Raw genomic sequence first — 22,680 nt, 5'->3', positions numbered from 1 at the left:
AGAGGTAAAACCATCAGAGATCTCCCATCATTCTCCACTACCCAGAGAGTTAAAACCATCAGAGATCTCCCATCATTCTCCACTACCCAGAGAGTTAAACCATCAGAGATGTCAGAGATCTCCCATCATTCTCCACTACCCAGAGAGTTAAAACCATCAGAGGTCTCCCATCATTCTCCACTACCCAGAGAGTTAAAACCATCAGAGATCTCCCATCATTCTCCACTACCCAGAGAGTTAAAACCATCAGAGGTCTCCCATCATTCTCCACTACCCAGAGAGTTAAACCATCAGAGGTATCCCATCATTCTCCACTACCCAGAGAGTTAAACCATCAGAGGTCTCCCATCATTCTCCACTACCCAGAGAGTTAAAACCATCAGAGATCTCCCATCATTCTCCACTACCCAGAGAGTTAAAACATCAGAGATCTCCCATCATTCTCCACTACCCAGAGAGTTAAAACCATCAGAGATCTCCCATCATTCTCCACTACCCAGAGAGTTAAAACCATCAGAGATCTCCCATCATTCTCCACTACCCAGAGAGTTAAAACCAGAGATCTCCCATCATTCTCCACTACCCAGAGCGTTAAAACCATCAGAGATCTCCCATCATTCTCCACTACCCAGAGAGTTAAAACCATCAGAGATCTCCCATCATTCTCCACTACCCAGAGAGTTAAACCATCAGAGATGTCAGAGGTCTCCCATCATTCTCCACTACCCAGAGAGTTAAACCATCAGAGATGTCAGAGGTCTCCCATCATTCTCCACTACCCAGAGAGTTAAAACCATCAGAGATCTCCCATCATTCTCCACTACCCAGAGAGTTAAACCATCAGAGGTCTCCCATCATTCTCGAACTCCCCAGAGAGTTAAAACCATCAGAGGTCTCCCATCATTCTCCACTACCCAGAGAGTTAAACCATCAGAGGTCTCCCATCATTCTCCACTACCCAGAGAGTTAAACCATCAGAGATGTCAGAGGTCTCCCATCATTCTCCACTACCCAGAGAGTTAAAACCATCAGAGGTCTCCCATCATTCTCCACTACCCAGAGAGTTAAAACCATCAGAGGTCTCCCATCATTATCCGCTACCCAGAGAGTTAAACCATCAGAGATGTCAGAGATCTCCCATCATTCTCCACTACCCAGAGAGTTAAACCATCAGAGATCTCCCATCATTCTCCACTACCCAGAGAGTTAAAACCATCAGAGATCTCCCATCATTCTCCACTACCCAGAGAGTTAAAACCATCAGAGATCTCCCATCATTCTCCACTACCCAGAGAGTTAAACCATCAGAGGTCTCCCATCATTCTCCACTACCCAGAGAGTTAAACCATCAGAGATGTCAGAGATCTCCCATCATTCTCCACTACCCAGAGAGTTAAAACCATCAGAGATCTCCCATCATTCTCCACTACCCAGAGAGTTAAACCATCAGAGGTCTCCCATCATTCTCCACTACCCAGAGAGTTAAACCATCAGAGATGTCAGAGATCTCCCATCATTCTCCACTACCCAGAGAGTTAAACCATCAGAGATCTCCCATCATTCTCCACTACCCAGAGAGTTAAAACCATCAGAGATCTCCCATCATTCTCCACTACCCAGAGAGTTAAAACCATCAGAGGTCTCCCATCATTCTCCACTACCCAGAGCGTTAAAACCATCAGAGATCTCCCATCATTCTCCACTACCCAGAGAGTTAAACCATCAGAGGTATCCCAACATTCTCCACTACCCAGAGAGTTAAACCATCAGAGATGTCAGAGGTCTCCCATAATTCTCCACTACCCACAGAGTTAAAACCATCAGAGGTCTCCCATCATTCTCCACTACCCAGAGAGTTAAAACCATCAGAGATCTCCCATCATTCTCCACTACCCAGAGAGTTAAAACCATCAGAGATCTCCCATCATTCTCCACTACCCAGAGAGTTAAACCATCAGAGGTCTCCCATCATTCTCCACTACCCAGAGAGTTAAAACCATCAGAGATCTCCCATCATTCTCCACTACCCAGAGAGTTAAAACCATCAGAGATCTCCCATCATTCTCCACTACCCAGAGAGTTAAAACCATCAGAGGTCTCCCATCATTCTCCACTACCCAGAGAGTTAAACCATCAGAGGTCTCCCATCATTCTCCACTACCCAGAGAGTTAAACCATCAGAGGTCTCCCATCATTCTCCACTACCCAGAGAGTTAAACCATCAGAGATCTCCCATCATTCTCCACTACCCAGAGAGTTAAACCATCAGAGATGTCAGAGATCTCCCATCATTCTCCACTACCCAGAGAGTTAAAACCATCAGAGATCTCCCATCATTCTCCACTACCCAGAGAGTTAAACCATCAGAGGTCTCCCATCATTCTCCACTACCCAGAGAGTTAAAACCATCAGAGGTCTCCCATCATTCTCCACTACCCAGAGAGTTAAAACCATCAGAGATCTCCCATCATTCTCCACTACCCAGAGAGTTAAACCCATCAGAGGTCTCCCATCATTCTCCACTACCCAGAGAGTTAAAACCATCAGAGATCTCCCATCATTCTCCACTACCCAGAGAGTTAAACCATCAGAGATCTCCCATCATTCTCCACTACACAGAGAGTTAAAACCATCAGAGATCTCCCATCATTCTCCACTACCTAGAGAGTTAAAACCATCAGAGATGACAGAGGTCTCCCATCATTCTCCACTACCCAGAGAGTTAAACCATCAGAGGTCTCCCATCATTCTCCACTACCTAGAGAGTTAAAACCATCAGAGGTCTCCCATCATTCTCCACTACCCAGAGAGTTAAACCATCAGAGGTCTCCCATCATTCTCCACTACCTAGAGAGTTAAACCATCAGAGGTCTCCCATCATTCTCCACTACCCAGAGAGTTAAACCCATCAGAGGTCTCCCATCATTCTCCACTACCCAGAGAGTTAAAACCATCAGAGATCTCCCATCATTCTCCACTACCCAGAGAGTTAAACCCATCAGAGGTCTCCCATAATTCTCCACTACCCAGAGAGTTAAAACCATCAGAGGTCTCCCATCATTCTCCACTACACAGAGAGTTAAAACCATCAGAGATCTCCCATCATTCTCCACTACACAGAGAGTTAAAACCATCAGAGATCTCCCATCATTCTCCACTACCCAGAGAGTTAAAACCATCAGAGATCTCCCATCATTCTCCACTACCCAGAGAGTTAAAACCATTAGAGATCTCCCATCATTCTCCACTACCCAGAGAGTTAAAACCATCAGAGATGTCAGAGGTCTCCCATCATTCTCCACTACCCAGAGAGTTAAACCATCAGAGATCTCCCATCATTCTCCACTACCCAGAGAGTTAAAACCATTAGAGATCTCCCATCATTCTCCACTACCCAGAGAGTTAAACCATCAGAGATGTCAGAGATCTCCCATCATTCTCCACTACCCAGAGAGTTAAAACCATAAGAGGTCTCCCATCATTATCCACTACCCAGAGAGTTAAACCATCAGAGATGTCAGAGATCTCCCATCATTCTCCACTACCCAGAGAGGTAAAACCATCAGAGATCTCCCATCATTCTCCACTACCCAGAGAGTTAAAACCATCAGAGATCTCCCATCATTCTCCACTACCCAGAGAGTTAAAACCATCAGAGGTCTCCCATCATTCTCCACTACCCAGAGAGTTAAAACCATCAGAGATCTCCCATCATTCTCCACTACCCAGAGAGTTAAAACCATCAGAGGTCTCCCATCATTCTCCACTACCCAGAGAGTTAAACCATCAGAGGTATCCCATCATTCTCCACTACCCAGAGAGTTAAACCATCAGAGGTCTCCCATCATTCTCCACTACCCAGAGAGTTAAAACCATCAGAGATCTCCCATCATTCTCCACTACCCAGAGAGTTAAACCATCAGAGGTATCCCAACATTCTCCACTACCCAGAGAGTTAAACCATCAGAGATGTCAGAGGTCTCCCATAATTCTCCACTACCCACAGAGTTAAAACCATCAGAGATCTCCCATCATTCTCCACTACCCAGAGAGTTAAAACCATCAGAGATCTCCCATCATTCTCCACTACCCAGAGAGTTAAACCCATCAGAGGTCTCCCATCATTCTCCACTACCCAGAGAGTTAAAACCATCAGAGATCTCCCATCATTCTCCACTACCCAGAGAGTTAAAACCATCAGAGATCTCCCATCATTCTCCACTACCCAGAGAGTTAAAACCATCAGAGATCTCCCATCATTCTCCACTACCCAGAGCGTTAAAACCATCAGAGATCTCCCATCATTCTCCACTACCCAGAGAGTTAAAACCATCAGAGGTCTCCCATCATTCTCCACTACCCAGAGAGTTAAACCATCAGAGATGTCAGAGGTCTCCCATCATTCTCCACTACCCAGAGAGTTAAACCATCAGAGATGTCAGAGGTCTCCCATCATTCTCCACTATCCAGAGAGTTAAAACCATCAGAGATCTCCCATCATTCTCCACTACCCAGAGAGTTAAAACCATCAGAGATCTCCCATCATTCTCCACTACCCAGAGAGTTAAAACCATCAGAGGTCTCCCATCATTCTCCACTACACAGAGAGTTAAAACCATCAGAGGTCTCCCATCATTCTCCACTACCCAGAGAGTTAAACCATCAGAGGTCTCCCATCATTCTCCACTACCCAGAGAGTTAAACCATCAGAGATGTCAGAGGTCTCCCATCATTCTCCACTACCCAGAGAGTTAAAACCATCAGAGGTCTCCCATCATTCTCCACTACCCAGAGAGTTAAAACCATCAGAGGTCTCCCATCATTATCCACTACCCAGAGAGTTAAACCATCAGAGATGTCAGAGATCTCCCATCATTCTCCACTACCCAGAGAGTTAAACCATCAGAGATCTCCCATCATTCTCCACTACCCAGAGAGTTAAAACCATCAGAGATCTCCCATCATTCTCCACTACCCAGAGAGTTAAAACGATCAGAGATCTCCCATCATTCTCCACTACCCAGAGAGTTAAACCATCAGAGGTCTCCCATCATTCTCCACTACCCAGAGAGTTAAACCATCAGAGATGTCAGAGGTCTCCCATCATTCTCCACTACCCAGAGAGTTAAAACCATCAGAGATCTCCCATCATTCTCCACTACCCAGAGCGTTAAAACCATCAGAGATCTCCCATCATTCTCCACTACCCAGAGAGTTAAACCATCAGAGATCTCCCATCATTATACACTACCCAGAGAGTTAAAACCATCAGAGATCTCCCATCATTCTCCACTACCCAGAGAGTTAAAACCATCAGAGATCTCCCATCATTCTCCACTACCCAGAGAGTTAAAACCATCAGAGGTCTCCCATCATTCTACACTACCCAGAGAGTTAAAACCATCAGAGATCTCCCATCATTCTCCACTACCCAGAGAGTTAAACCATCAGAGGTATCCCAACATTCTCCACTACCCAGAGAGTTAAACCATCAGAGATGTCAGAGGTCTCCCATAATTCTCCACTACCCACAGAGTTAAAACCATCAGAGGTCTCCCATCATTCTCCACTACCCAGAGAGTTAAAACCATCAGAGATCTCCCATCATTCTCCACTACCCAGAGAGTTAAAACCATCAGAGATCTCCCATCATTCTCCACTACCCAGAGAGTTAAAACCATCAGAGATCTCCCATCATTCTCCACTACCCAGAGGGTTAAAACCATCAGAGATCTCCCATCATTCTCCACTACCCAGAGGGTTAAAACCATCAGAGATGTCAGAAGTCTCTCTGCTGTCTTGACTGGAACTAATAGGGATCCATAATAAACCCCAGGAAGAGTAGCTGCTGCCTTGACAGGAACTAATGGGGATCCATAATAAACCCCAGGAAAAGTAGCTGCTGCCTTGACAGGAACTAATGGGGATCCATAATAAACCCCAGGAAGAGTAGCTGCTGCCTTTGCAGGAACTAATGGAGATCCCTAATAAACCCCAGGAAGAGTAGCTGCTGCCTTGGCAACAGGAACTAATGGGGATCCATAATAAACCCCAGGAAGAGTAGCTGCTGCCTTGGCAGGAACTAATGTGGATCCATAATAAACCCCAGGATGAGTACCTGCTGCCTTGGCAACAGGAACTAATGGAGATCCATAATAAACCCCAGGAAGAGTAGCTGCTGCCTTGGCAGGAACTAATGGGGATCCATAATAAACCCCAGGAAGAGTAGCTGCTGCCTTGGCAGGAACTAATGGGGATCCATAATAAACCCCAGGAAGAGTAGCTGCTGCCTTGGCAGGAACTAATGGGGATCCACAATAAACCCCAGGAAGAGTAGCTGCTGCCTTGGCAACAGGAACTAATGGGGATCCATAATAAACCCCAGGAAGAGTAGCTGCTGCCTTGACAGGAACTAATGGGGATCCATAATAAACCCCAGGAAGAGTAGCTGCTGCCTTGGCAGGAACTAATGGGGATCCATAATAAACCCCAGGAAGAGTAGCTGCTGCCTTGGCAGGAACTAATGGGGATCCATAATAAACCCCAGGAAGAGTAGCTGCTGCCTTGGCAGGAACTAATGGGGATCCATAATAAACCCCAGGAAGAGTAGCTGCTGCCTAGACAGGAACTAATGGGGATCCATAATAAACCCAAGGAAGAGTAGCTGCTGCCTTGGCAACAGGAACTAATGGGGATCCATAATAAACCCCAGGAAGAGTAGCTGCTGCCTTGACTGGAACTAATAGGGATCCATAATAAACCCCAGGAAGAGTAGCTGCTGCCTTGACAGGAACTAATGGGGATCCATAATAAACCCCAGGAAAAGTAGCTGCTGCCTTGACAGGAACTAATGGGGATCCATAATAAACCCCAGGAAGAGTAGCTGCTGCCTTGGCAGGAACTAATGGAGATCCCTAATAAACCCCAGGAAGAGTAGCTGCTGCCTTGGCAACAGGAACTAATGGGGATCCATAATAAACCCAAGGAATAGTAGCTGCTGCCTTGGCAGGAACTAATGTGGATCCATAATAAACCCCAGGATGAGTAGCTGCTGCCTTGGCAACAGGAACTAATGGAGATCCATAATAAACCCCAGGAAGAGTAGCTGCTGCCTTGGCAGGAACTAATGGGGATCCATAATAAACCCCAGGAAGAGTAGCTGCTGCCTTGGCAGGAACTAATGTGGATCCATAATAAACCCCAGGATGAGTAGCTGCTGCCTTGGCAACAGGAACTAATGGAGATCCATAATAAACCCCAGGAAGAGTAGCTGCTGCCTTGGCAGGAACTAATGGGGATCCATAATAAACCCCAGGAAGAGTAGCTGCTGCCTTGGCAGGAACTAATGTGGATCCATAATAAACCCCAGGATGAGTAGCTGCTGCCTTGGCAACAGGAACTAATGGAGATCCATAATAAACCCCAGGAAGAGTAGCTGCTGCCTTGGCAGGAACTAATGGGGATCCATAATAAACCCCAGGAAGAGTAGCTGCTGCCTTGGCAGGAACTAATGGGGATCCATAATAAACCCCAGGAAGAGTAGCTGCTGCCTTGGCAGGAACTAATGGGGATCCACAATAAACCCCAGGAAGAGTAGCTGCTGCCTTGGCAACAGGAACTAATGGGGATCCATAATAAACCCCAGGAAGAGTAGCTGCTGCCTTGACAGGAACTAATGGGGATCCATAATAAACCCCAGGAAGAGTAGCTGCTGCCTTGGCAGGAACTAATGGGGATCCATAATAAACCCAAGGAAGAGTAGCTGCTGCCTTGGCAACAGGAACTAATGGGGATCCATAATAAACCCCAGGAAGAGTAGCTGCTGCCTTGACTGGAACTAATAGGGATCCATAATAAACCCCAGGAAGAGTAGCTGCTGCCTTGACAGGAACTAATGGGGATCCATAATAAACCCCAGGAAAAGTAGCTGCTGCCTTGACAGGAACTAATGGGGATCCATAATAAACCCCAGGAAGAGTAGCTGTTGCCTTGGCAGGAACTAATGGAGATCCCTAATAAACCCCAGGAAGAGTAGCTGCTGCCTTGGCAACAGGAACTAATGGGGATCCATAATAAACCCAAGGAATAGTAGCTGCTGCCTTGGCAGGAACTAATGTGGATCCATAATAAACCCCAGGATGAGTAGCTGCTGCCTTGGCAACAGGAACTAATGGAGATCCATAATAAACCCCAGGAAGAGTAGCTGCTGCCTTGGCAGGAACTAATGGGGATCCATAATAAACCCCAGGAAGAGTAGCTGCTGCCTTGGCAGGAACTAATGGGGATCCATAATAAACCCCAGGAAGAGTAGCTGCTGCCTTGGCAGGAACTAATGGGGATCCACAATAAACCCCAGGAAGAGTAGCTGCTGCCTTGGCAACAGGAACTAATGGGGATCCATAATAAACCCCAGGAAGAGTAGCTGCTGCCTTGACAGGAACTAATGGGGATCCATAATAAACCCCAGGAAGAGTAGCTGCTGCCTTGGCAGGAACTAATGGGGATCCATAATAAACCCCAGGAAGAGTAGCTGCTGCCTTGGCAGGAACTAATGGGGATCCATAATAAACCCCAGGAAGAGTAGCTGCTGCCTTGGCAGGAACTAATGGGGATCCATAATAAACCCCAGGAAGAGTAGCTGCTGCCTAGACAGGAACTAATGGGGATCCATAATAAACCCAAGGAAGAGTAGCTGCTGCCTTGGCAACAGGAACTAATGGGGATCCATAATAAACCCCAGGAAGAGTAGCTGCTGCCTTGACAGGAACTAATGGGGATCCATAATAAACCCCAGGAAGAGTAGCTGCTGCCTTGACAGGAACTAATGGGGATCCATAATAAACCCCCAGGAAGAGTAGCTGCTGCCTTGGCAACAGGGACTAATGGGGATCCATAATAAACCCCAGGAAGAGTAGCTGCTGCCTTGGCAGGAACTAATGGAGATCCCTAATAAACCCCAGGAAGAGTAGCTGCTGCCTTGGCAACAGGAACTAATGGGGATCCATAATAAACCCCAGGAAGAGTAGCTGCTGCCTTGGCAGGAACTAATGTGGATCCATAATAAACCCCAGGATGAGTAGCTGCTGCCTTGGCAACAGGAACTAATGGGGATCCATAATAAACCCCAGGAAGAGTAGCTGCTGCCTTGGCAGGAACTAATGTGGATCCATAATAAACCCCAGGATGAGTAGCTGCTGCCTTGGCAACAGGAACTAATGGAGATCCATAATAAACCCCAGGAAGAGTAGCTGCTGCCTTGGCAGGAACTAATGGGGATCCATAATAAACCCCAGGAAGAGTAGCTGCTGCCTTGGCAGGAACTAATGGGGATCCATAATAAACCCCAGGAAGAGTAGCTGCTGCCTTGGCAGGAACTAATGGGGATCCATAATAAACCCCAGGAAGAGTAGCTGCTGCCTTGACAGGAACTAATGTGGATCCATAATAAACCCCAGGAAGAGTAGCTGCTGCCTTGGCAGGAACTAATGGAGATCCCTAATGAACCCCAGGAAGAGTAGCTGCTGCCTTGGCAACAGGAACTAATGGGGATCCATAATAAACCCCAGGAAGAGTAGCTGCTGCCTTGGCAGGAACTAATGGGGATCCATAATAAACCCCAGGATGAGTAGCTGCTGCCTTGGCAGGAACTAATGGGGATCCATAATAAACCCCAGGAAGAGTAGCTGCTGCCTTGGCAGGAACTAATGGGGATCCATAATAAACCCCAGGAAGAGTAGCTGCTGCCTTGACAGGAACTAATGTGGATCCATAATAAACCCCAGGATGAGTAGCTGCTGCCTTGGCAACAGGAACTAATGGAGATCCATAATAAACCCCAGGAAGAGTAGCTGCTGCCTTGGCAGGAACTAATGGGGATCCATAATAAACCCCAGGAAGAGTAGCTGCTGCCTTGGCAGGAACTAATGGGGATCCATAATAAACCCCAGGAAGAGTAGCTGCTGCCTTGGCAGGAACTAATGGGGATCCACAATAAACCCCAGGAAGAGTAGCTGCTGCCTTGGCAACAGGAACTAATGGGGATCCATAATAAACCCCAGGAAGAGTAGCTGCTGCCTTGACAGGAACTAATGGGGATCCATAATAAACCCCAGGAAGAGTAGCTGCTGCCTTGGCAGGAACTAATGGGGATCCATAATAAACCCCAGGAAGAGTAGCTGCTGCCTTGGCAGGAACTAATGGGGATCCATAATAAACCCCAGGAAGAGTAGCTGCTGCCTTGGCAGGAACTAATGGGGATCCATAATAAACCCCAGGAAGAGTAGCTGCTGCCTAGACAGGAACTAATGGGGATCCATAATAAACCCAAGGAAGAGTAGCTGCTGCCTTGGCAACAGGAACTAATGGGGATCCATAATAAACCCCAGGAAGAGTAGCTGCTGCCTTGACAGGAACTAATGGGGATCCATAATAAACCCCAGGAAGAGTAGCTGCTGCCTTGACAGGAACTAATGGGGATCCATAATAAACCCCCAGGAAGAGTAGCTGCTGCCTTGGCAACAGGGACTAATGGGGATCCATAATAAACCCCAGGAAGAGTAGCTGCTGCCTTGGCAGGAACTAATGGAGATCCCTAATAAACCCCAGGAAGAGTAGCTGCTGCCTTGGCAACAGGAACTAATGGGGATCCATAATAAACCCCAGGAAGAGTAGCTGCTGCCTTGGCAGGAACTAATGTGGATCCATAATAAACCCCAGGATGAGTAGCTGCTGCCTTGGCAACAGGAACTAATGGGGATCCATAATAAACCCCAGGAAGAGTAGCTGCTGCCTTGGCAGGAACTAATGTGGATCCATAATAAACCCCAGGATGAGTAGCTGCTGCCTTGGCAACAGGAACTAATGGAGATCCATAATAAACCCCAGGAAGAGTAGCTGCTGCCTTGGCAGGAACTAATGGGGATCCATAATAAACCCCAGGAAGAGTAGCTGCTGCCTTGGCAGGAACTAATGGGGATCCATAATAAACCCCAGGAAGAGTAGCTGCTGCCTTGGCAGGAACTAATGGGGATCCATAATAAACCCCAGGAAGAGTAGCTGCTGCCTTGACAGGAACTAATGTGGATCCATAATAAACCCCAGGAAGAGTAGCTGCTGCCTTGGCAGGAACTAATGGAGATCCCTAATGAACCCCAGGAAGAGTAGCTGCTGCCTTGGCAACAGGAACTAATGGGGATCCATAATAAACCCCAGGAAGAGTAGCTGCTGCCTTGGCAGGAACTAATGGGGATCCATAATAAACCCCAGGATGAGTAGCTGCTGCCTTGGCAGGAACTAATGGGGATCCATAATAAACCCCAGGAAGAGTAGCTGCTGCCTTGGCAGGAACTAATGGGGATCCATAATAAACCCCAGGAAGAGTAGCTGCTGCCTTGGCAGGAACTAATGGGGATCCATAATAAACCCCAGGAAGAGTAGCTGCTGCCTAGACAGGAACTAATGGGGATCCATAATAAACCCCAGGAAGAGTAGCTGCTGCCTTGGCAACAGGAACTAATGGGGATCCATAATAAACCCCAGGAAGAGTAGCTGCTGCCTTGACAGGAACTAATGGGGATCCATAATAAACCCCAGGAAGAGTAGCTGCTGCCTAGACAGGAACTAATGGGGATCCATAATAAACCCCAGGAAGAGTAGCTGCTGCCTTGGCAACAGGAACTAATGGGGATCCATAATAAACCCCAGGAAGAGTAGCTGCTGCCTTGACAGGAACTAATGGGGATCCATAATAAACCCCAGGAAGAGTAGCTGCTGCCTTGACAGGAACTAATGGGGATCCATAATAAACCCCCAGGAAGAGTAGCTGCTGCCTTGGCAGGAACTAATGGGGATCCATAATAAACCCCAGGAAGAGTAGCTGCTGCCTTGGCAGGAACTAATGGGGATCCATAATAAACCCCAGGAAGAGTAGCTGCTGCCTTGGCAACAGGAACTAATGGGGATCCATAATAAACCCCAGGAAGAGTAGCTGCTGCCTTGGCAGGAACTAATGGGGATCCATAATAAACCCCCAGGAAGAGTAGCTGCTGCCTTGGCAACAGGGACTAATGGGGATCCATAATAAACCCCAGGAAGAGTAGCTGCTGCCTTGGCAGGAACTAATGGAGATCCCTAATAAACCCCAGGAAGAGTAGCTGCTGCCTTGGCAACAGGAACTAATGGGGATCCATAATAAACCCCAGGAAGAGTAGCTGCTGCCTTGGCAGGAACTAATGTGGATCCATAATAAACCCCAGGATGAGTAGCTGCTGCCTTGGCAACAGGAACTAATGGGGATCCATAATAAACCCCAGGAAGAGTAGCTGCTGCCTTGGCAGGAACTAATGTGGATCCATAATAAACCCCAGGATGAGTAGCTGCTGCCTTGGCAACAGGAACTAATGGAGATCCATAATAAACCCCAGGAAGAGTAGCTGCTGCCTTGGCAGGAACTAATGGGGATCCATAATAAACCCCAGGAAGAGTAGCTGCTGCCTTGGCAGGAACTAATGGGGATCCATAATAAACCCCAGGAAGAGTAGCTGCTGCCTTGGCAGGAACTAATGGGGATCCATAATAAACCCCAGGAAGAGTAGCTGCTGCCTTGGCAACAGGAACTAATGGAGATCCCTAATGAACCCCAGGAAGAGTAGCTGCTGCCTTGGCAACAGGAACTAATGGGGATCCATAATAAACCCCAGGAAGAGTAGCTGCTGCCTTGGCAGGAACTAATGGGGATCCATAATAAACCCCAGGAAGAGTAGCTGCTGCCTTGGCAGGAACTAATGGGGATCCATAATAAACCCCAGGAAGAGTAGCTGCTGCCTTGGCAGGAACTAATGGGGATCCATAATAAACCCCAAGAAGAGTAGCTGCTGCCTAGACAGGAACTAATGGGGATCCATAATAAACCCCAGGAAGAGTAGCTGCTGCCTTGGCAACAGGAACTAATGGGGATCCATAATAAACCCCAGGAAGAGTAGCTGCTGCCTTGACAGGAACTAATGGGGATCCATAATAAACCCCAGGAAGAGTAGCTGCTGCCTAGACAGGAACTAATGGGGATCCATAATAAACCCCAGGAAGAGTAGCTGCTGCCTTGGCAACAGGAACTAATGGGGATCCATAATAAACCCCAGGAAGAGTAGCTGCTGCCTTGACAGGAACTAATGGGGATCCATAATAAACCCCAGGAAGAGTAGCTGCTGCCTTGACAGGAACTAATGGGGATCCATAATACACCCCCAGGAAGAGTAGCTGCTGCCTTGGCAGGAACTAATGGGGATCCATAATAAACCCCAGGAAGAGTAGCTGCTGCCTTGGCAGGAACTAATGGGGATCCATAATAAACCCCAGGAAGAGTAGCTGCTGCCTTGGCAACAGGAACTAATGGGGATCCATAATAAACCCCAGGAAGAGTAGCTGCTGCCTTGGCAGGAACTAATGGGGATCCATAATACACCCCCAGGAAGAGTAGCTGCTGCCTTGGCAGGAACTAATGGGGATCCATAATAAACCCCAGGAAGAGTAGCTGCTGCCTTGGCAGGAACTAATGGGGATCCATAATAAACCCCAGGAAGAGTAGCTGCTGCCTTGGCAACAGGAACTAATGGGGATCCATAATAAACCCCAGGAAGAGTAGCTGCTGCCTTGGCAGGAACTAATGTGGATCCATAATAAACCCCAGGATGAGTAGCTGCTGCCTTGGCAGGAACTAATGGGGATCCATAATAAACCCCAGGAAGAGTAGCTGCTGCCTTGGCAACAGGAACTAATGGGGATCCATAATAAACCCCAGGAAGAGTAGCTGCTGCCTTGGCAGGAACTAATGTGGATCCATAATAAACCCCAGGAATAGTAGCTGTTGCCTAGACAGGAACTAATGTGGATCCATAATAAACCCCAGGAAGAGTAGCTGCTGCCTAGACAGGAACTACTGGGGATCCATAATAAACCCCAGGAAGAGTAGCTGCTGCCTTGGCAACAGGAACTAATGGGGATCCATAATAAACCCCAGGAAGAGTAGCTGCTGCCTTGGCAGGAACTAATGGGGATCTATATTAAACCCCAGGAAGAGTGGCTGCTGCCTATACAGGAACTAATGGGGATCCATAATAAACCCCAGGAAGAGTAGCTGCTGCCTTGGCAAGAGGAACTAATGGGGATCCATAATAAACCCCAGGAAGAGTAGCTGCTGCCTTGGCAGGAACTAATGTGGATCCATAATAAACCCCAGGATGAGTAGCTGCTGCCTTGGCAACAGGAACTAATGGAGATCCATAATAAACCCCAGGAAGAGTAGCTGCTGCCTTGGCAGGAACTAATGGGGATCCATAATAAACCCCAGGAAGAGTAGCTGCTGCCTTGGCAGGAACTAATGGGGATCCATAATAAACCCCAGGAAGAGTAGCTGCTGCCTTGGCAACAGGAACTAATGGGGATCCATAATAAACCCCAGGAAGAGTAGCTGCTGCCTTGGCAGGAACTAATGGGGATCCATAATAAACCCCCAGGAAGAGTAGCTGCTGCCTTGGCAACAGGGACTAATGGGGATCCATAATAAACCCCAGGAAGAGTAGCTGCTGCCTTGGCAGGAACTAATGGAGATCCCTAATAAACCCCAGGAAGAGTAGCTGCTGCCTTGGCAACAGGAACTAATGGGGATCCATAATAAACCCCAGGAAGAGTAGCTGCTGCCTTGGCAGGAACTAATGTGGATCCATAATAAACCCCAGGATGAGTAGCTGCTGCCTTGGCAACAGGAACTAATGGGGATCCATAATAAACCCCAGGAAGAGTAGCTGCTGCCTTGGCAGGAACTAATGTGGATCCATAATAAACCCCAGGATGAGTAGCTGCTGCCTTGGCAACAGGAACTAATGGAGATCCATAATAAACCCCAGGAAGAGTAGCTGCTGCCTTGGCAGGAACTAATGGGGATCCATAATAAACCCCAGGAAGAGTAGCTGCTGCCTTGGCAGGAACTAATGGGGATCCATAATAAACCCCAGGAAGAGTAGCTGCTGCCTTGGAAGGAACTAATGGGGATCCATAATAAACCCCAGGAAGAGTAGCTGCTGCCTTGACAGGAACTAATGTGGATCCATAATAAACCCCAGGAAGAGTAGCTGCTGCCTTGGCAACAGGAACTAATGGAGATCCCTAATGAACCCCAGGAAGAGTAGCTGCTGCCTTGGCAACAGGAACTAATGGGGATCCATAATAAACCCCAGGAAGAGTAGCTGCTGCCTTGGCAGGAACTAATGGGGATCCATAATAAACCCCAGGATGAGTAGCTGCTGCCTTGGCAGGAACTAATGGGGATCCATAATAAACCCCAGGAAGAGTAGCTGCTGCCTTGGCAGGAACTAATGGGGATCCATAATAAACCCCAGGAAGAGTAGCTGCTGCCTTGGCAGGAACTAATGGGGATCCATAATAAACCCCAGGAAGAGTAGCTGCTGCCTAGACAGGAACTAATGGGGATCCATAATAAACCCCAGGAAGAGTAGCTGCTGCCTTGGCAACAGGAACTAATGGGGATCCATAATAAACCCCAGGAAGAGTAGCTGCTGCCTTGACAGGAACTAATGGGGATCCATAATAAACCCCAGGAAGAGTAGCTGCTGCCTAGACAGGAACTAATGGGGATCCATAATAAACCCCAGGAAGAGTAGCTGCTGCCTTGGCAACAGGAACTAATGGGGATCCATAATAAACCCCAGGAAGAGTAGCTGCTGCCTTGACAGGAACTAATGGGGATCCATAATAAACCCCAGGAAGAGTAGCTGCTGCCTTGACAGGAACTAATGGGGATCCATAATACACCCCCAGGAAGAGTAGCTGCTGCCTTGGCAGGAACTAATGGGGATCCATAATAAACCCCAGGAAGAGTAGCTGCTGCCTTGGCAGGAACTAATGGGGATCCATAATAAACCCCAGGAAGAGTAGCTGCTGCCTTGGCAACAGGAACTAATGGGGATCCATAATAAACCCCAGGAAGAGTAGCTGCTGCCTTGGCAGGAACTAATGGGGATCCATAATACACCCCCAGGAAGAGTAGCTGCTGCCTTGGCAGGAACTAATGGGGATCCATAATAAACCCCAGGAAGAGTAGCTGCTGCCTTGGCAGGAACTAATGGGGATCCATAATAAACCCCAGGAAGAGTAGCTGCTGCCTTGGCAACAGGAACTAATGGGGATCCATAATAAACCCCAGGAAGAGTAGCTGCTGCCTTGGCAGGAACTAATGTGGATCCATAATAAACCCCAGGATGAGTAGCTGCTGCCTTGGCAGGAACTAATGGGGATCCATAATAAACCCCAGGAAGAGTAGCTGCTGCCTTGGCAACAGGAACTAATGGGGATCCATAATAAACCCCAGGAAGAGTAGCTGCTGCCTTGGCAGGAACTAATGTGGATCCATAATAAACCCCAGGAATAGTAGCTGTTGCCTAGACAGGAACTAATGTGGATCCATAATAAACCCCAGGAAGAGTAGCTGCTGCCTAGACAGGAACTACTGGGGATCCATAATAAACCCCAGGAAGAGTAGCTGCTGCCTTGGCAACAGGAACTAATGGGGATCCATAATAAACCCCAGGAAGAGTAGCTGCTGCCTTGGCAGGAACTAATGGAGATCCATAATAAACCCCAGGAAGAGTAGCTGCTGCCTTGGCAGGAACTAATGGGGATCCATAATAAACCCCAGGAAGAGTAGCTGCTGCCTTGGCAAGAGGAACTAATGGGGATCCATAATAAACCCCAGGAAGAGTAGCTGCTGCCTTGGCAGGAACTAATGTGGATCCATAATAAACCCCAGGATGAGTAGCTGCTGCCTTGGCAACAGGAACTAATGGAGATCCATAATAAACCCCAGGAAGAGTAGCTGCTGCCTTGGCAGGAACTAATGGGGATCCATAACAAACCCCAGGAAGAGTAGCTGCTGCCTTGGCAGGAACTAATGTGGATCCATAATAAACCCCAGGAAGAGTAGCTGTTGCCTAGACAGGAACTAATGTGGATCCATAATAAACCCCAGGAAAAGTAGCTGTTGCCTAGACAGGAACTAATGGGGATCCATAATAAACCCCAGGAAGACCAGTGTTCCTACCTGGGTGCTGGCTGGGTGCAGTCGACACAGGAGGACCAGTGTTCATACCTGGGTGCTGGCTGGGTATAGCTGACACAGGAGGAGCAGGCTGGGTTGTGTTGACATTCAACTGGTTAGATATCTGAGGCCCAGTCCCAGCCCTGCTCCGAACACCTTCCTCCTTCTCCTCCTCCTCCTCACTCTCTCCTTCAGAAGAAGAGGAAGACTTCTCGTCTGATGAACTGGCGAAGATGGCCTTGAACAGATCCATAGACGGCCTGCTCTCCTCCTCCTCCTCCTCCTCCTCGTCTTTCTGCTCCGTGTCTGGCTGCTCAGATAGTCAGAAACATCATAGATTAACAACATGTGATTTACAAAACGTCTGTCAACCCTCGACGGATTACAGTCGACCGTCAACCCTCCACGGATTACAGTCGACCGTCAACCCTCCACGGATTACAGTCGACCGTCAACCCTCGACGGATTACAGTCGACCGTCAACCCTCGACGGATTACAGTCGACCGTCAACCCTCGACGGATTACAGTCGACCGTCAACCCTCCACGGATTACAGTAGACCGTCAACCCTCCACGGATTACAGTAGACCGTCAACCCTCCACGGATTACAGTAGACCGTCAACCCTCCACGGATTACAGTAGACCGTCAACCCTCCACGGATTACAGTAGACCGTCAAACCTCTTAGGATTACAGTAGACCGTCAAACCTCGTAGGATTACAGTAGACTGTCAAACCAGTAGGATCAGTGGTGTATGTAGTGTAGTAGGATGGTACCAGAACCTCTACAGTAGGATCAGTGGTGTATGTAGTAGGATGGTACCAGAACCTCCTACAGTAGGATCAGTGATGTATGTAGTAGGATGGTACCAGAACCTCTACAGTAGGATCAGTGGTGTATGTAGTGTAGTAGGATGGTACCAGAACCTCTACAGTAGGATCAGTGATGTATGTAGTAGGATGTACCAGAACCTCCTACAGTAGGATCAGTGATGTATGTAGTAAGATGGTACCAGAACCTCTACAGTAGGATCAGTGGTGTATGTAGTAGGATGGTACCAGAACCTCTACAGTAGGATCAGTGGTGTATGTAGTGTAGCAGGATGGTACCAGAACCTCTACAGTAGGATCAGTGGTGTATGTAGTAGGATGGTACCAGAACCTCTACAGTAGGATCAATGGTGTATGTAGTGTAGCAGGATGGTACCAGTACCTCTACAGTAGGATCAGTGGTGTATGTAGTAGGATGGTACCAGAACCTCCTACAGTAGGATCAGTGGTGTATGTAGTGTAGTAGGATGGTACCAGAACCTCTACAGTAGGATCAGTGGTGTATGTAGTAGGATGGTACCAGAACCTCTACAGTAGGATCAGTGATGTATGTAGCAGGATGGTACCAGTACCTCTACAGTAGGATCAGTGGTGTATGTAGTGTAGTAGGATGGTACCAGAACCTCTACAGTAGGATCAGTGGTGTATGTAGTAGGATGGTATCAGAACCTCTACAGTAGGATCAGTGGTGTATGTAGTGTAGTAGGATGGTACCAGTACCTCTACAGTAGGATCAGTGGTGTATGTAGCAGGATGGTACCAGTACCTCTACAGTAGGATCAGTGGTGTATGTAGTAGGATGGTACCAGTACCTCTACAGTAGGATCAGTGGTGTATGTAGTGTAGTAGGATGGTACCAGAACCTCTACAGTAGGATCAGTGGTGTATGTAGTAGGATGGTACCAGAACATCTACAGTAGGATCAGTGATGTATGTAGCAGGATGGTACCAGTACCTCTACAGTAGGATCAGTGGTATATGTAGTGTAGTAGGATGGTACCAGAACCTCTACAGTAGGATCAGTGGTGTATGTAGCAGGATGGTACCAGAACCTCTACAGTAGGATCAGTGGTGTATGTAGTAGGATGTACCAGAACCTCTACAGTAGGATCAGTGGTATATGTAGTGTAGCAGGATGGTACCAGAACCTCTACAGTAGGATCAGTGGTGTATGTAGTAGGATGTACCAGAACCTCTACAGTAGGATCAGTGATGTATGTAGCAGGATGGTACCAGTACCTCTACAGTAGGATCAGTGGTGTATGTAGTAGGATGGTACCAGAACCTCTACAGTAGGATCAGTGGTGTATGTGGTGTAGTAGGATGGTACCAGAACCTCCTACAGTAGGACCAGTGGTGTATGTAGTAGGATGGTACCAGAACCTCTACAGTAGGATCAGTGGTGTATGTGGTGTAGTAGGATGGTACCAGAACCTCTACAGTAGGATCAGTGGTGTATGTAGTAGGATGGTACCAGTACCTCTACAGTAGGATCAGTGATGTAGTGTAGTAGGATGGTACCAGTACCTCTACAGTAGGATCAGTGGTGTATGTGGTGTAGTAGGATGGTACCAGAACCTCTACAGTAGGATCAGTGATGTAGTGTAGTAGGATGGTACCAGTACCTCTACAGTAGGATCAGTGGTGTATGTAGCAGGATGGTTGGTACCAGTACCTCTACAGTAGGATCAGTGGTGTATGTAGCAGGATGGTACCAGAACCTCTACAGTAGGATCAGTGGTGTATGTAGTGTAGTAGGATGGTACCAGAACCTCTACAGTAGGATCAGTGGTGTATGTAGTAGGATGGTACCAGAACCTCCTACAGTAGGATCAGTGGTGTATGTAGTGTAGTAGGATGGTACCAGAACCTCTACAGTAGGATCAGTGGTGTATGTAGCAGGATGGTACCAGAACATCTACAGTAGGATCAGTGGTGTATGTAGTAGGATGGTACCAGAACCTCTACAGTAGGATCAGTGGTGTATGTAGTAGGATGTACCAGAACCTCTACAGTAGGATCAGTGGTGTATGTAGTAGGATGGTACCAGAACCTCTACAGTAGGATCAGTGGTGTATGTAGTGTAGTAGGATGGTACCAGTACCTCTACAGTAGGATCAGTGGTGTATGTAGCAGGATGGTACCAGAACCTCTACAGTAGGATCAGTGGTGTATGTAGCAGGATGGTACCAGAACCTCTACAGTAGGATCAGTGATGTATGTAGTAGGATGTACCAGAACCTCTACAGTAAGATCAGTGGTGTATGTAGTAGGATGGTACCAGTACCTCTACAGTAGGATCAGTGGTGTATGTAGCAGGATGGTACCAGAACCTCTACAGTAGGATCAGTGGTGTATGTAGCAGGATGGTACCAGTACCTCTACAGTAGGATCAGTGGTATATGTAGTGTAGTAGGATGTACCAGAACCTCTACAGTAGGATCAGTGGTGTATGTAGTAGGATGGTACCAGAACCTCTACAGTAGGATCAGTGGTGTATGTAGTAGGATGGTACCAGTACCTCTACAGTAGGATCAGTGATGTATGTAGTAATGTGGTACCAGTACCTCTACAGTAGGATCCGTTGTAGGGCCATCAGTAGTAGAGGCTTCTGGTCCTGACCCAGAGGCTTCAATACGAGCCACACTGAGGAACTCACTGACCGGATCCTTCTCCTTCCTCTCCTTGTCCCCAGCCTGGCCAGACACATCCCACCTGGACCTCTTCCCTGGCTCAGAGGGCTTTACACCTACACAGAGAGGGATGGAGACGCAGGGCCAGGTTTACACACAGAACAAGAGACGTAGGGGCCAGGTTTAAATAGAGAGAGAGAGAGAGAGACATAGGGGTCAGGTTTACACAGAGAGAGAGAGACATAGGGGTCAGGTTTACACAGAGAAAGAGAGAGAGATATGTAGGGCCAGGTTTACACAGAGAGACGTAGGGCCAGGTTTAGACAGAGAGAGACGTAGGGGCCAGGTTTACACAGAGAGAGAGAGACGTAGGGCCAGGTTTAGACAGAGAGAGACGTAGGGGCTTGGTTTACACAGAGAGAGATGGCGACGTAGGGGCCAGGTTTACACAGAGAGAGACGTAGGGGCCAGGTTTACACAGGGAGACGTAGGGGCCAGGTTTACACAGAGAGACGTAGGGGCCTGGTTTACACAGAGAGAGACGTAGGGGCCAGGTTAAGATGAAATGAACTGGGTTGATAGAGACTGATATCCTCATAACACTGTAGATTAAATGAACTGGGTTGGTAGAGACTCTGATATTCTCATAACACTGTAGATTAAATGAACTGGGTTGGTAGAGACTCTGATATTCTCTCCATAACACTGTAGATTAAATGAACTGGGTTGGTAGAGACTCTGATATTCTCCCCATAACACTGTAGATTAAATGAACTGGGTTGGTAGAGACTCTGATATTCTCCCCATAACACTGTAGATTAAATGAACTGGGTTGGTAGAGACTCTGATATTCTCATAACACTGTAGATTAAATGAACTGGGTTGGTAGAGACTCTGATATCCTCATAACACTGTATATTAAATGAACTGGGTTGGTAGAGACTCTGATATTCTCATAACACTGTAGATTAAATGAACTGGGTTGGTAGAGGCTCTGATATTCTCCCCATAACACTGTAGATTAAGTGTCTGGATAAAGTGGAACTGATTGTTTGTTACCTTGTGGAGCGGGGGAAGCACTAGCTGTTGGACTCTCTGATACAGTCAGGAAGTTAAACACAGAGAACTTGTCTCTCTTCACTTTGGGCATTCCCACAAACCCTGACCTGGAAAGAAAACAACAGTTAGATCTGACAACCCCAGACCTGGATAGACAACAACAACAGTTATATCTGACAAACCCTGACCTGGATAGACAACAACAACAGTTATATCTGACAAACCCTGACCTGGAAAGAAAACAACAGTTAGATCTGACAACCCCAGACCTGGATAGACAACAACAACAATAGTTAGATCTGACAAACCCTGACCTGGAAAGAAAACAACAGTTAGATCTGACAAACCCTGACCTGGAAAGAAAACAACAACAGTTAGACCTGACAACCCCAGACCTGGATAGACAACAACAACAATAGTTAGATCTGACAAACCCTGACCTGGAAAGAAAACAACAGTTAGATCTGACAACCCCAGACCTGGATAGACAACAACAACAATTAGATCTGACAACCCCAGACCTGGATAGACAACAACAACAGTTATATCTGACAACCCCAGACCTGGAAAGAAAACAACAGTTAGATCTGACAACCCCAGACCTGGATAGACAACAACAACAACAACAATAGTTAGATCTGACAAACCCTGACCTGGAAAGAAAACAACAGTTAGATCTGACAACCCCAGACCTGGATAGACAACAACAACAGTTATAACTGACAAACCCTGACATGGAAAGAAAACAACAGTTAGATCTGACAACCCCAGACCTGGATAGACAACAACAACAGTTATATCTGACAAACCCTGACCTGGAAAGAAAACAACAGTTAGATCTGACAAACCCTGACCTGGAAAGAAAACAACAGTTAGATCTGACAACCCCAGACCTGGATAGACAACAACAATAATAGTTAGATCTGACAAACCCTGACCTGGAAAGAAAACAACAGTTAGATCTGACAAACCCTGACCTGGAAAGAAAACAACAGTTAGATCTGACAACCCCAGACCTGGATAGACAACAACAACAGTTAGATCTGACAA

The 22,680-nt window shown here is 47.4% G+C and overlaps 1 protein-coding gene across 4 annotated transcripts in view; it reads right to left on the bottom strand.

The window, feature by feature from the left end:
* LOC110518574 (G patch domain-containing protein 1) overlaps positions 1–22,680 on the bottom strand; it is a 59,005-nt gene that overhangs the window by 12,349 nt on the left and 23,976 nt on the right. For all 4 annotated transcript variants that reach the window (XM_036963929.1, XM_036963930.1, XM_036963931.1 and 1 more), the window contains exons 15-17: positions 21,631–21,737; positions 20,506–20,687; positions 17,159–17,417 (exon numbers count right to left, since the gene is read on the bottom strand). In XM_036963929.1, the coding sequence (XP_036819824.1) occupies positions 17,159–17,417; positions 20,506–20,687; positions 21,631–21,737 (548 nt within the window). The remainder of the gene's footprint in view (positions 1–17,158; positions 17,418–20,505; positions 20,688–21,630; positions 21,738–22,680) is intronic.

The sequence above is a fragment of the Oncorhynchus mykiss genome, chromosome 26, assembly GCF_013265735.2.
Source record: "Oncorhynchus mykiss isolate Arlee chromosome 26, USDA_OmykA_1.1, whole genome shotgun sequence".
Lineage (NCBI taxonomy): Eukaryota > Metazoa > Chordata > Actinopteri > Salmoniformes > Salmonidae > Oncorhynchus > Oncorhynchus mykiss.
Note: the sequence above shows the minus strand (reverse complement) of the source record. Positions and strands in the feature narration are given on the sequence as shown.